The sequence below is a fragment of the Bos grunniens genome, chromosome 3, assembly GCF_055505025.1.
Source record: "Bos grunniens cultivar Pamir isolate PY7600 chromosome 3, Bosgru_T2T1.0, whole genome shotgun sequence".
NCBI lineage: Eukaryota > Metazoa > Chordata > Mammalia > Artiodactyla > Bovidae > Bos > Bos grunniens.
In genome coordinates, this window is record NC_141167.1 from 1,461,659 (window position 1) to 1,474,467 (window position 12,809).

A 12,809-nucleotide genomic window follows, 5' to 3' on the forward strand; every position below is an offset into this window, starting at 1 on the left:
CCAAAATTCCAATACGCTATTCTGAGGAAAGAGACAAGCTGACTAAGATGTATATGATTTCAAGACTTATGATAAAGCTGACGTACTGAAGATGGTGCGGTGTGGACACAGGAGAGATAAGCTCATTAATGCATGGGCGCAGAGGCAGACCTTCACCTCTGGTCAGTTGGAAAAGGGGCCACGCCAACCAGACAGGAAGGAAAGTCTGTTCAACAAACATTGGAAGGATTGGGTGTCCTCTGGATAAACGTGAACCTCGACCCCTTCCCCACTGCACCCACAGGGTCACCGAGAGGGGGTTATAACCTCAACAGAGAGCTGACACCACAGGGCTTCGGAAGAAAACCTGGGACGAGGTCGTCAGGACCTCCAAATGGACAGGACTTTCCCGGGGAGGAGCCAAGCAGCACAGACCGTGAAAGACACCCGGGAAGAAAGGGGACTTGAGCTCCAGGGTTTCAGGGCCTCTGCCTCTGAGCCCCTGTGCTGACTGTAGCCGCCCTGTGGCAGGATCTGGATCAGCCCGTTGGCGCCAGCTCCCCTGGTAGCTGAGAGTGCCGCAGGCTGCAGGCCTCGGGTCAGCTCAGGGCCCTACCCAGGGCCCACAGCTGTGCCCAGCCCCCACCTGCTGAGCCACAGGGGCGGAGCCAGGCCCACGCCAGCCCTCCCCTAGACTCAGGGCTGCCGGGGGACAAGTGCCCATCTCGACAAGAGTGGGACCCGGGAGCCTGCCTCCTGCAGGCTCTTAGGTCTAGTGAGGACCGGGACACATGGATGTGGCCATGACCGCCAGCAGCACACTCTGGTCGCGCCTGGCCGGACCCTTCCTAGGAAGGAGAGATGAGGGAGCTGGGCCCAGGCAGACTCCCAGGGAGGGGCAGGGGCTAGGGGCAGGGGGTTGGGGGCGCCAGGCAGGGGCTGGGGCAGGGGGTCGGGGGAGCCGGGCCAGGGCTGGGGCAGGGGGTCGGGGGAGCCAGGGCAGGGGGGTTGCAGTCCTGGGGCCCTCCTCTGCTGCACATGTGAGTGTAGAGGGGCCCAGGGCCGGGCCCTCCCAGGCTCTCAGGGCCTGCAGGGTGCTGCATGTGTGCCCGGTTTTCCTCAGGGCCTGAGTACTGGCTGTGTGCTCCTGAGCTCTTGGTGCCCTAGCCGTGACCCTGTGGGCCGCGGGGCCTCTGTGGAGGTGGTGGGAGAGGAGGTGTTTGCAGGCTCAAGATCTAGGCCCAGACTGTGCAGTGACAGGGACCCCAGGCAGCTGACTGACTCACACAACCCGTCCTCCAGCCCAGATCCTTCCGGCAAGGCTCTGCTCCCTGAATCCAAACCCCCAACTCAGGTGCAGTCAGGGAGCAGGGCTCCACACAGTGAAGACTAATGAAGCCACTTCTTTATTGAACCTTCGTGGGAGGCCGGGGACCTATGGGGGCGACAGCTCAAGGGGAGGTGCTGAGGGTCCATGTGGCCACACCAGGAGGTTTCACCGGGAGGGGACGGGCCGCCTGGGGCGGGGCGGCTGCCTGGGCGGGGCAGCAGCTGTCTGGTGCCCCCTGCAGAGTCTGTTCACCCCGGGGCCACACGCCCGCTCCCACGGTGGACAAGGGACAGACAGCCTGCTCACAGCTTGCTGCGGGGGCAGCGCTGCAGGGCCTCCCGCAGGGCCCGGGTCACTCGGTCCACGCTCTCCCGGGTGGCGTTGCCGCCCAGCAGGCCAATCCGCAGCACCTGGGGGCCAGGTCAGGGGAGGAGGTCACCTCGGGCGGGGGCCCGGCTGCCACGACTGAGGATGTTGCAGAGCCGGCTGGCATCCCCCATTGCGGGAGGAGGGGCAGAGGGTGCCCTTGGCTGGCAGGTCACTCCCGGGTTCAGAGAAAGGTGTCCCCTTCCTCCTGCCCTGGCACTCCGTGGGCCACTGGCCTAGGCCTGGGCCTGGAGCACTCACGGCCGCAGGGCCCTTACCTTCCCCGCTGAGGGCCCAAGGCCGCCCGCAATCTCTATGTCATGGTGGTCCATGATGTACTTGACGATGTCCCTCCAGTCATAGCCCGTGGGGACCACCACGCTGGTGATGGTGGGCAGCCGGAGCGCCTGCAGGACGCACGGGGCTCGGCCCCCTCATGACAGATGGCAAGCAGCCCCGCTGCCCGGCCTCCAGAGGGGCGGCGGGGAGGGTCGAGCATGGAGGCGGGAGAAAGGACCCAGAGAGCGGAGTCCCCACCCTCCCAGCAGCCATGCCCGGGGGCTGGCGCTCAGGGCAGGGCTTCCAGCCTCCAGGGATCCCCACCCCCGCACCAGCCTGCCCTGTGTCTGCTGTCTGGCAGGTCACACTCTGAAGCTCGGGGTGCCTGGCTCATCCAGCATACCCCATCCCTAACCCCTTCCAGGCTGGTGTCTGGCTGGGGCTCTGCAGGCTGAGGGGCATCTTCCAGCTCAGAGATCACCCACAACGACTCCAGGCAGGAGGCTTTGTGGGGAGTAGGGGCACCCACTTAAGTGTCCTGAGATCCAGAGGCCAGAGAACTGTGACCGTGACAGTGACTGCCCCCACCCCAGACCCACATATCCAGACGGGGGCTGGAGAGGTGCTCTCCCTCTCCCCACCCCTACCTGCTGCCCCCTGCCCCGCCCCCTGCCCTCTGACCCCTGCCCTCCAACCCCCTGTTCCCACCCCTGCCCCCTGCCTCCAGCCCCTGCCCCCAGCCCCTGCCCCCTGCCCTCTGCCCTCACTCCCTTCTCTTGCCCCCTGCCCCCGCCACCTGCCCCCTGCCCTCTGACCCCCTGTTCCCACCCCTGCCCCCTGCCCTCTGCCCTCACTCCCTTCCCTTGCCCCCTGCCCTCTGACCCCCTGCCCCCGCCCCTGCCCCTGCCCTCTGACCCCCTGTCCCCCTGCCCCTGCCCCGCCCTCCTCACCGGGTCCTTCACGAACAGCTGCAGGCCCAGCCCCTGCAGGCACGCGTGCAGGTACTCGGAGGCCTCGTGGTGCTGCCGCCAGCTGTTCTCCAGGCCCTGGAGGGACAGGTTGCAGGCTGGGGGCCGAGTGGGTTCCCTCCTCGGGGGCCAGAGTGGGAGAAGCTGGCTGGCATCCACAGCGGGGGCGCTCTGGCCTGGGGAGGGTCTCCTCTCCTGTCCTGGACACTGAGCCCCTTGGGAGCTCCCTTGAGCCGCAGGTTTAGGGCCCTGACTCTGCCCAAGGGCCGGGCCTGGGCCCCTCAGGGGGAGTGGAAATGGTCTGGAGGGGAAATAGCCTGGGCCCCAGCCGGCGGTTGGGTCCTCCAGGCCCCTGGGAGGGGGTGCGCACTTAGCCAGAGGCGGGGGTCTGGCCAGATGCAGACAGTGCCCTCCCAGCCCCTGACCCCACAGGCCCTATTCCAGGGGCCCAGCCTCCCCTGCTTCCAGAGCTCACAGCCGGGGCCTCGCTCTGGAGAACCCCTCCCTGAGTGTGCAGCCCCCAGCCTCTCCGGCGGCACACGCCAGCCCGAGGCTGGGACAGGCCCGCCGCCCGGCCCAGGGCGGTGGTGAGGTGAGTGGACACAGGGCAGACGTGGTCAGCGCAGCACGGCAGCCTCGCTGAGGCTGGCCGCGGCCCAGGCCTCTCCCTGCCCCTTGGGTTGGCCCTTGGGCTGGCCCCTGGGCGCTATCCCGGTGCGTTTCTGGGCCTCTTGGGTCCCGAGAGTGCGGACACTGCCCTGGTCATGGGAGCCACCCTGGTGGCATCACAGCCGCTGCTGACCCGTGCGGCTCCTGCCCTACCTGGGAGCGGTGGGCACAGCGGGGCTCCTGGAGGGGGTCTCACTCCCCAGCCCTCCCTCGGCCCGCCCTCTTTCCTTCCCGCCTGGCCTCTCCGCTGGCAGGCTGCCTCCCCTCTGGGCCCTTGCGTGTGCTTTACTGGGAGCCAGAGAGCGGGAACACACCTGTCCCATCGCTGTGTCTGCCCCCAGCCCCACCCAGAGCCCTCCTGCCCCGGCCCAGTCTCCTCCAGCAAGGCCCCCCAGCCTGAGGAAACCCCGGGGAGGGGCTCCGGGGGCTCCCTAGCCTCGCCCTGCGAGACCCAGCTCCAGGCTCCCCGACTGCCCCCCCGACCCCACCCAGTACCTGCTCCGCCAGGTGGGCCAGGCTCTCCCTTAGGCTGTACAGGCTGGTGACAGGGATGGTGTGGTGGTACCTGGGGTGCAGAGGGGGCCTGGGTCAGCGGGTACGGTCGGGCGGTGCCTTGGTGTCCCCCAGCCCCAGCTGATCGGGGTGCAGGTGGGGCTCCGGGCAGGGGCACCGGCCAGGCTGTGGGGGCAGGTGGACTGCAGTGGAGACCGGGCACTGGGTCCCTCCTGGAGCCTGGTGCCTCGCTGTGACCTCTGGGCAGGGCACAGTTCCTGGGGTCCCCATCCCCGAGGGTCACGTAAGGGGCTCAGGTTAAGATAAGCTCCCCTCACAGAGAAGCCTGGGGAGCCTTCCTTTTGAGAAGTGGGTGAAGCTGAGGCCCAAGACTGAGAAGCTGTCAGGCCAGGTGCGAAGTGCCTGCAGGAGTGTGAGGACTTCTGGGAGAAGAGGGCCTCGTGGAGGGGGCCGGGGACCACGCCCGGGGCCTCGAGGACTGGGGGTACCCCGGAGGGCATTGCAGGCCTGGCACTGGAGAGCCCGTGGCTCCGGCTGGGGTGCGGGGGAACGAAGGTGGGGGCTCCCCCTCCCTGTCAGTCCCTGTTCCCCTAGGCTTCACTCACGTCCTGGGCTTGTCATCACAGCCCCAGAAGTTGGCCAGCCACTGGATGTCCAGGTAGAAAGAGACGGGCTTGGTCTTACGAGCATAGATCTTATTTCTGGGGAGAAAGAACCAGCAGCAGTGCACCTTGTTCCTCAGAAGTGAGCCGGGTCGGGGCCCGCAGGCCCCAGTGTCTGCGTTCAGGCCCCCGGGGTCCAGCCTGTGCCTCTGCCTCGGGGGTGTGAGCCTGTCCCTGGGGACCTGGGCTGGCGCCGCCCACCCGTCTCCTCCCGTGGAGTCGCCCTGCTGTATTCTCAGGTCAGAGAGAACGGACGGGAAGGTCTGCTGGATGGCGAGTTCAAACACAGAAAGATTGCGGGGGGGGACCCAGTTTGAGGAAAGCATCCTGGAAACTTGTTTGGAAAGCTGGGGAAATCTGAGGACTGCACTAGTCACGCTGTCTCCAGACTGCTGTTTGACCTACAGGCCCAAGACTCGGCGGCCACACGCCAAGCTCCAGGCAGTCCGCCCATTGCAGACCCGCCCCGCAGGCCCAGTCTGCAAGAGCTCCTTCACTGATGTCTATCCTTTGCTGCTGCTGTTCCTCCTGAATGCAAGGGCCTTCACACAAGGATTGATGCTTTCCAAATGTGGTGCTGGAGAAGACTCTGAGAATCCCTAGGACTGCAGGGAGATCCAGCCAGTCAGTCCTAAAGGAAATCAGTCCTTAATATTCATTGGAAGGAATGATGCTGAAGCTCCAATACTTTGGCCACCTGATGGGAAGAGCTGACTCATTGGAAAAGACCCTGATGCTGGGAAAGATTGAGGGCAAAAGGGGAAGGGGGCAGCAGAGGATGAGATGGCTGGATGGCATCACCAACTCGTTGGACATGAGTTTGAGTAAACTCCGGGAGTTGGTGATGGACAGGAGGCCTGGCTCGCTGCAGTCCATGGGGTCGCAGAGAGTCAGACAAATCCTAGTGATTAAACATCACCAATACGTGAGTCAGACTCCTCCTTCTGTCTCAAGCCTGAAGTCAAGGAGAGACGCTCTCAGCACCCAAGGGCCTCTGTTCAGTCCTGAGCGGGCTTTCTGCCTGGTTGCCTGGCCTGTCCCTATGCCAAACGGATGCCAAGTGCATAAGACACACAGGTATCCCGGCCCTGAGCTTTTCTCTATTTGTTCAGTACGTTCTACAGTGTTTATTGCACAGATGTCTGTCTGTCCATCTATCTGCTTCAGAAATCTGAACATAGATAGGGTCACCATATACTTAAGTTCTGTGTTTAATGGTGAAATTTAAATCTAAATCATTTAAAAATAGTATACCCACAAAAAATGATGGAGGGGAGACTGAGGCTAGAGGCCTCATCTCTCCTGGGGGCAAGTGCAGCTGGGGTTCACTGGAGGGGCCTAGGGGACAGCCTGGGAAGAGCCCAGTGCCCCGGGCTGGGAGACCCCGGGCTCCCCGGCAGGCCTCGCCTCCCACCAGGCCTGTCTTGTTTCTCCTTCCCTCTCCACTGGGGGCCATCTGGCCTTCGCTGCCAGTCTGGTCTGGGTGGGGGTGGGCGGGGCTCACTCACTTGGCCTTGTTGCTGAAGGAGATGAGCGAGGTGCCCGGGGGCGCATTCAGAACCTTCTGGGAGCCCGAGTACAGGATATCGATGCCTGCGGGACAGGGGCACACCCTCAGGGGCCATCCGTGGGGGCGAGTCGTGGGGGCCGCCTGGCCCAGCAGACGTTGGGGGGACCTGGGACCCACCATCCAAGCACGCTGTGGGACTAGACCCCTCTCCTGCGGGCCCAACGCTGTTCCAGGTGGGCTGAGCTAACCGGAGGGCCCCGCTATTATCTGCTCGGCATGGCAGACCCACGCGGCTGGGGTCAAAGTGCAGGCAGGGAGGGTGCGGGTGGCCGGGGGTGAGGAGAGGTGATGCTCTCACATCGTGAGGTGCCCGTTCACGGGGCGCCCCTACTGCCCGGGGTTTTAAGACACGGACAGCAGCAGCGGAGGGCGCTGGGCAGGCAGCCAGCTGGGAGGATGGAGGACCAGGGCTGGGATCAGAGCCCCGCCCTGCCGCCACCTCCCTGAGGGTGGGGTCAATGGAAACCGAGGCCTGGATGGACGGACCCAGGTCCCTCCCTGGTTGGCACTGCCCGCGCCCTCCTCGTCAGGGCTCTGACCCTCTCCAAGTGCTGGTCCTGCAGCGTCCCTTCCTCCCTCCCTCTCTCCCTGGGCTTGTCCCGGCCCAACGGCCCAGCTGGGACATGGGGTATGGTCAGTATGGAGGGTGTCCAGCCCTGGGAGGAGCTGGTGTGTGCCCGGGGGCCTGTGGAGACCGGGCCCCATGTGGGGCTGACGGACGTGCAGGCCCCGGCACGGGGCACGGGACACTGGAGAGGACTTCTGACCCTCAGGGCCCACCGACAGGCTGGGGTGGGGGCACGCACTCACCCTGCTGGTCCATGTAGACGGGGGCCCCGCCCAGGGATGCCACGGAGTCCACCAGGAGCAGGCACTGGTGCCTGGGGGAGGGCAGCAGAGAGCAGGACGGGGCCTCAGACTTGGCAACCTGCCCTGAGCTGGGACCATGGTCAGCCCCCAGCAGACCGGACATCACACAGGGGGCTCAGGATGGCCAGGGCCTCCGGTCGCTAGACCCCGGGTCCCCATACAGGTACTTGAGAGGGCCAGCAGGGCAGTCTGCATCCTGTGGGTCAGCTGGGTACCCTGAGGTTGCAGGCCTCAGGGCTGTGTCGGGTCTGGGAAGCTGGGCAGCAGAAGGCTGGCCTTCCGTCTGTCTGGCAGCCCACCAGGCAGACGTCCAGCGCATGCAGAGGACAGAGTCCAGGAGCAGGCTGAGCTGAGCCTCTGACCCTCCTCCACCCGCACTTTCCTAGGAGAAGGGCCCAAAGAGCGTTCCCTGTGGGCCTCTGGGAATTGTAGCCCAGGCGACGCTGGTGAGTGTGGCGCCCTGGACAGGACTCCAGGGGACAGGTGGTCTGGCTGGGGCTGTGCCCAGTGGCCCCGTGGCCCCTTGGAGGACAGCAGGTCTGCTAGGATGATCCAGCCTGGAGGTGGAGTTTCTCTCCTTTCCCTCTGTGGTCAACTGTCCAGAGCAGGGCTGCTGGTCCTAGAAAGGGACCCCGCTGAGGGGTGGGGGCCCTGGGGAAGCAGTGGAGGGCGGGGGCTTCTCTGGGGCTCTGGGGTCAGGGCAAGGTGGGCAGGCCCTGGGCCCAGCTTGGAGAGGGGTGGCACTCTGGGGACACCTGATCCTGCTCTCAGACCAGAGGGTATACCCAGCCTCTGCCCAGGGCCAGGAGGACCCCAAGAAAGCCTGAACCCCACTCCACATAAGAGAGGCTGGGGTGGGCCCAGCGGAAAAGGGAGCTGGACCTGCCCTGTTACTTCCTGTGGGGAGGGGCCTGCCAGCACCCCAGCGAACCCCACCCTATTCCCAGCCTGGCTCTGAGCTGGGCTTGGCCCTGTCCCCAGCACTGACAGACACTCAGGGCACGGCTCACCTGAGGGACAGGCTTACCTGAGGGACAGGCTCACCTGAGGGCTAGGCTCACCTGAGGTACAGGCTCACCTGAAGGACAGGCTCACCTGAGGGCCAGGCTCATCTGAGAGACAGGCTCACCTGAGGGGCCAGCCTCACCTGAAGTACAGGCTCACCTGAGGGCCAGGCTCACCGGAGGGACAGCTTCACCTTAGAGACAGCCTCACCTGAGTGCCAGGCTCACCTGAAGGACAGCCTCATCTGAGAGACAACCTCACCTGAGGAGCCAGGCTCACCTGAGGGACAGTCTCACCTGAGGGCCAGGATCACCTGAGGGGCCAGGCTCACCTGAGGGACAGGCTCACCTGAGGGACAGGCTCACCTGAAGGACAGGCTCACCTGAGGGCCAGGCTCATCTGAGAGACAGGCTCACCTGAGGGGCCAGCCTCACCTGAAGTACAGGCTCACCTGAGGGCCAGGCTCACCGGAGGGACAGCCTCACCTTAGAGACAGCCTCACCTGAGCGCCAGGCTCACCTGAAGGACAGCCTCATCTGAGAGACAAGCTCACCTGAGGAGCCAGGCTCACCTGAGGGACAGTCTCACCTGAGGGGCTAGGCTCACCTGAGGGGCCAGGCTCACCTGAGGGGCCAGGCTCACCTGAGGCACTGGCTCACCTGAGGGCCAGGCTCACCTGTGGGGCCAGGCTCACCTGAGGGCCAGGCTCACCTGAGGGACAGCCTCACCTGAGGGCCAGGCTCACCTGAGGGGCCAGGTTCAGCTGAGGGCCAGGCTCACCTGAGGGGCCAGCCTTACCTGAGGGCCAGGCTCACCTGTGGGGCCAGGCTCACCTGAGAGACAACCTCACCTGAGGGCCAGGCTCACCTGTGGGGCCAGGCTCACCTGAGGGGCTAGGCTCACCTGAGGGCCAGGCTCACCTGAGGGCCAGGCTCACCTGAGGCACTGGCTTACCTGAGGGACAGCCTCACCTGAGGGCCAGGCTCACCTATGGGGCCAGGCTCACCTGAGGGACAGCCTCACCTGAGGCACTGGCTCACCTGAGGGACAGCCTCACCTGAGGCACTGGCTCACCTGAGGGACAGCCTCACCTGAGGGCCAGGCTCACCTGTGGGCCAGGCTCACCTGAGGGACAGCCTCACCTGAGGGCCAGGCTCACCTGAGGGACAGCCTCACCTGAGGGACAGCCTCACCTGTGGGGCCAGGCTCACCTGAGGGGCCAGGCTCACCTAAGGGACAGCCTCACCTGAGGCACTGGCTCACCTGAGGGACAGGCTCACCTGTGGGGCAGGCTCACCTGAGGGCCAGGCTTATCTGTGGGGATGGGATCACCTGTGACAGAGCTCCCCATAGCCATCGAGGGGCTGCAGCACGCCGGTGGACGACTCTCCGTGGGCCAGGAACAGGAGCACCGGCTTGTGCCGGGCCAGGGCCTGAGGGAGAAGGTGACAGCCTGAGGCAGAGCCAGCGGGGCAGGGGCCTCCCCCGGTCTGCCGGCCCCTCACACGAAGACTGTCCTGTGAGGGTGGGATGAGACCTGCCCCAGACACTGCCGCCCCACAGACGGCCCCATAGACGGCCAGATCTGGGCAGCGGGGACCAGACGCTCCTCCGGCCCCGCCTGTGCTGGCAGGGCTGGGCATCTCGGGTCCGGGAGGAGGGCTTGTTCTGGATGGTGTGGACTTTCTTCCTGAGGCTGAGCCAGAGTGGCCTCAGCCCCCCACCCCATCCTCCTGGGGCCAGCATGAGGTCAGCCTGGTTCTGGGCTGGATGGGATGATCCTGCCCGATAGCGGGGACTGGCACCCCGAGACTCAGGGCATGGCCTGCTCCCCCCCACTCCTGCCCCTGCACCCTGCCATGGCCTGGGTCCTGATCTAGCTTCCTTGGGGAGCAGAACCCTCCTAGTCAAACTCCCACCTGCCCCAGGTGTGGGAAAGCTTTCAGGGCCGGGCAGCTGGGCTCAGAAGCCCCGGGGACCCGCCATGGCCCCTCCCCGCCCTGAGCCGGCCCAGCTGACTGGCCCTGCCCTGGGTCACTGCGTCCCCCGCACCTCCTCCACCTCCGGCAGAGTGAAGTGGCCTCCAGGCGCCTTGACCATCGGGTACACGCGGGCTCCTGGGGGCGACGTGAGTGGTGAGCGCCCCTGCACACGGGTGGGGACCAGCACTGGGGATGTGGTGTGCTGAGCAGGTGGGCCCTGTGGGGGCTGTCCACACTGGCCCAGCCGCTGCCCAGGGAGGAGCTTGGGGTGTGCTCGGTGAATCCAGGCTCTGCGGCGCGCGGATGGGAGCAGGTCCCACAGCTCTCAGCCCCCTGCTCTGGCCTCCTTCCCTGAACCCAGCCGGGCGGGAGCACCCCTGTCCCTTGCCCTCCCCACAGAGGAAGTGCGGATCTGTGCAGGGCTGAGCTTCAGAGGGTGACATCAGAGGGTGACTTTGGAGTGTGACATCAGAGGTGACTTCAGAGCACGACATCAGAGGGTGACATCAGAGGTAACTTCAGAGGGACCACAGCGTTTGATGAAGGACTGAATGGATGAGGGAGGCCTGAGCGGGCTTTGCCCTCTTTGGGGCCTGGGGGCTCCAGGAAAGCAGGCCCTTGTCCTGCTCCTCGTGCACAGCAGACCCCCAGCCTCATGTGCAGGAGGCAGGGAGGCCCAAGACTGTCCCAGAGCCCCAGCCCGGGGGTGTGGGGTGAGGTGGGGAGCCCCAGGCCAGGAGGGTGCCTTGCCCAACCTGGGGTCCCCTTGAAGCCAATGTGTAGACTGGAGGGGCCCCGGCGAGGGGTCAAGACCCCCTCAGGCTGTCAGGGGTTGTCCATTGACCTGGACCGAACAGGGCCGCGTGTGGAGCTGACCACCCAGGAGCTTCACAACATTTCCAAACCACGATCAATCATTAAACCCAAAGCACACTCGGGCTTTGACTTTTGTCTGTCTCTCCAGAAAATTTTACTCTGGACTGCAAACTCTGTCCCTACCTCAGCATTTTGCAGCTCCAGAAACTGCTTCTGAGATTTTATGGGAGATGCAGCTTCTGGAACTTTGTCTTGTAACAGAGGCGGGGCTGGCCCCTAGAGACCTCAGAGAGCTGGGGTGGGGGGGTCCCCCGTGTTTGGGCTGAGATCCGAGAACACCCTGCAGTGCCGACCCCTCCGTGGGCTCTGGAAACTGCTGACCCCAAGTTCCAAGACACCAGGGGATGGGGCCTGGAGCATCCTGGGAGGAGGCAGCGGGCCGGCAGGAGGTGGAGGCATGAAGCGTGGGGAGCGGGCAGCTTCTGCCTGGGGAGGGCCTGAGGTTGGGAGCAGGACCTGGGTGCTTCCAGGTTTCATGCTGGCGCAGGAGGCCTTGGGAAGGACGCAGTGAGGGGCCACACCCCCCCGCCCCGTCTCTTACCTATGCGCTCCGCGATGTCCTGGGCCCGCTGCCCCCAGATACCGCTGACCCCGACCAGGAAGGAGTCGCCTGGCTCCAGCAGGTTGAACAGGGCAGCCTCCAGGGCACAGTGCCCTGAGCCGCTGATGGCCAGGCTCAGGGGGTTCCTGGTCTGGAACACGTACTGGATGCCTTGCTTGATCTCATCCATGATCTGGGGGTGGTGGACACACGGCTCACAGCCCCTCCGCTCCCACTCCCGGGAGGAGGCCGCCCAGGGGCCGGGGCCGAGGCCGAGGCCCCGCTGACCGGGCCGCCCAGGGGCCGGGGCCGAGGCCCCGCTGACCGGGCCGCCCAGGGGCCGGGGCCGAGGCCCCGCTGACCGGGCCGCCCAGGGGCCGGGGCCGAGGCCCCGCTGACCGGGCCGCCCAGGGGCCGGGGCCGAGGCCCCGCTGACCGCTGACCGGCCGCCCAGGGGCCGGGGCCGAGGCCCCGCTGACCTACCTGGTACACCTCCTGGTGCATGTGTCCCAGCACCTGCAGCCCCCCGGCCGCCATGACGCGGGGGGTCAGGTTGGAGGGGCCGGGCCCCAGCAGAAGCCGGCTGGGGATGAACAGCGGCTTGCTCAGGGCCGCCGGGGGGGCCACCAGCAGCGAGTGGGAGGCCATCGTCCTCACCCAGCCTGCCGTCCTGTGTCCCAGGACCGCCCTGGCCGTGGTCAGTGCCCAGAGCATTTCCCAGCAGCCCCTGTGCTGGATGACCAGGCTCCGCAGGGCACCGGGCTGTCCAGGAGGCGAGCCTGGCGGGTCGGTTTCCGCTCCACCCCCGCCTTTGCTGCTGTCGTCGTTACCTGACCGTTATCAACGTCTGTCCTGCGTGTAAAGGCCTCGCAGCAGGGGTGTCTGGGGAGGAGCTGGCAAAGTCCAGTCAGCGAGAACAGGACAGAGCTGAGAGAGCTGGCCTCTGCCTTCCAGCCCTCCCCCGCTCTGTCCCCAGGGACTCCCAGCCCCGTGAGGCTGGCTGGCGCAGAGCGCCCCCACGTTTCACATACAGGACCAGAGACCCAGCATTTCCGACTTGGTGGGCCTACTGGCTGTGGTAAAAGCTCGCAGCCCCGCTGTGGTGGTGAGGAAGCTGTCCCGGGGTGCGGGCCTGTGCCAGTGACGCTTGGGTGACAGAAGGAGCCGTGGGCCAGGTTCAGCCCACTCCATAGCTTGCT

The 12,809-nt window shown here is 65.8% G+C and overlaps 1 protein-coding gene across 3 annotated transcripts; it reads right to left on the bottom strand.

The window, feature by feature from the left end:
• Window positions 1-1,367: 1,367 nt before the first annotated feature.
• On the bottom strand, window positions 1,368-12,455 carry AGXT (alanine--glyoxylate aminotransferase). Of its 3 annotated transcripts, XM_086394142.1 has the most exons (11): window positions 12,094-12,455; window positions 11,611-11,803; window positions 10,264-10,328; window positions 9,544-9,644; window positions 7,147-7,217; window positions 6,275-6,359; window positions 4,710-4,805; window positions 4,087-4,156; window positions 2,905-3,000; window positions 1,954-2,082; window positions 1,368-1,719 (listed from the first exon to the last, which is right to left on the bottom strand). In XM_086394142.1, exons 1-11 carry the CDS (start codon window positions 12,322-12,324, stop codon window positions 1,612-1,614), a joined length of 1,245 nt encoding a protein of 414 aa, XP_086250268.1. In that variant the 5' UTR covers window positions 12,325-12,455; the 3' UTR covers window positions 1,368-1,611. The 3 variants fall into 3 exon arrangements, with proteins under 3 accessions (XP_086250268.1, XP_086250269.1, XP_086250270.1); XM_086394143.1 differs by lacking the exon at window positions 10,264-10,328 and having other exon boundaries at window positions 9,509-9,644; XM_086394144.1 differs by lacking the exons at window positions 1,368-1,719; window positions 1,954-2,082; window positions 2,905-3,000; ... (1 more) ...; window positions 4,710-4,805; window positions 10,264-10,328 and adding an exon at window positions 5,283-5,397.
• Window positions 12,456-12,809: the final 354 nt, after the last annotated feature.

What these genes read in the sequence shown, in the direction of transcription:
- AGXT (XM_086394142.1), bottom strand. Translation starts at nt 12,324, where the DNA reads ATGCTCTGGGCACTGACCACGGCCAGGGCGGTCCTGGGACACAGGACG. An exon ending in CTCTGCCGGAGGTGGAGGAG is followed by an intron (nt 9,645 to 10,263) that starts GTGCGGGGGACG and finishes CTTCTCCCTCAG; the next exon opens with GCCCTGGCCCGGCACAAGCC. An exon ending in AGCTGTTCGTGAAGGACCCG is followed by an intron (nt 2,083 to 2,904) that starts GTGAGGAGGGCG and finishes TGCGTCCTGCAG; the next exon opens with GCGCTCCGGCTGCCCACCAT.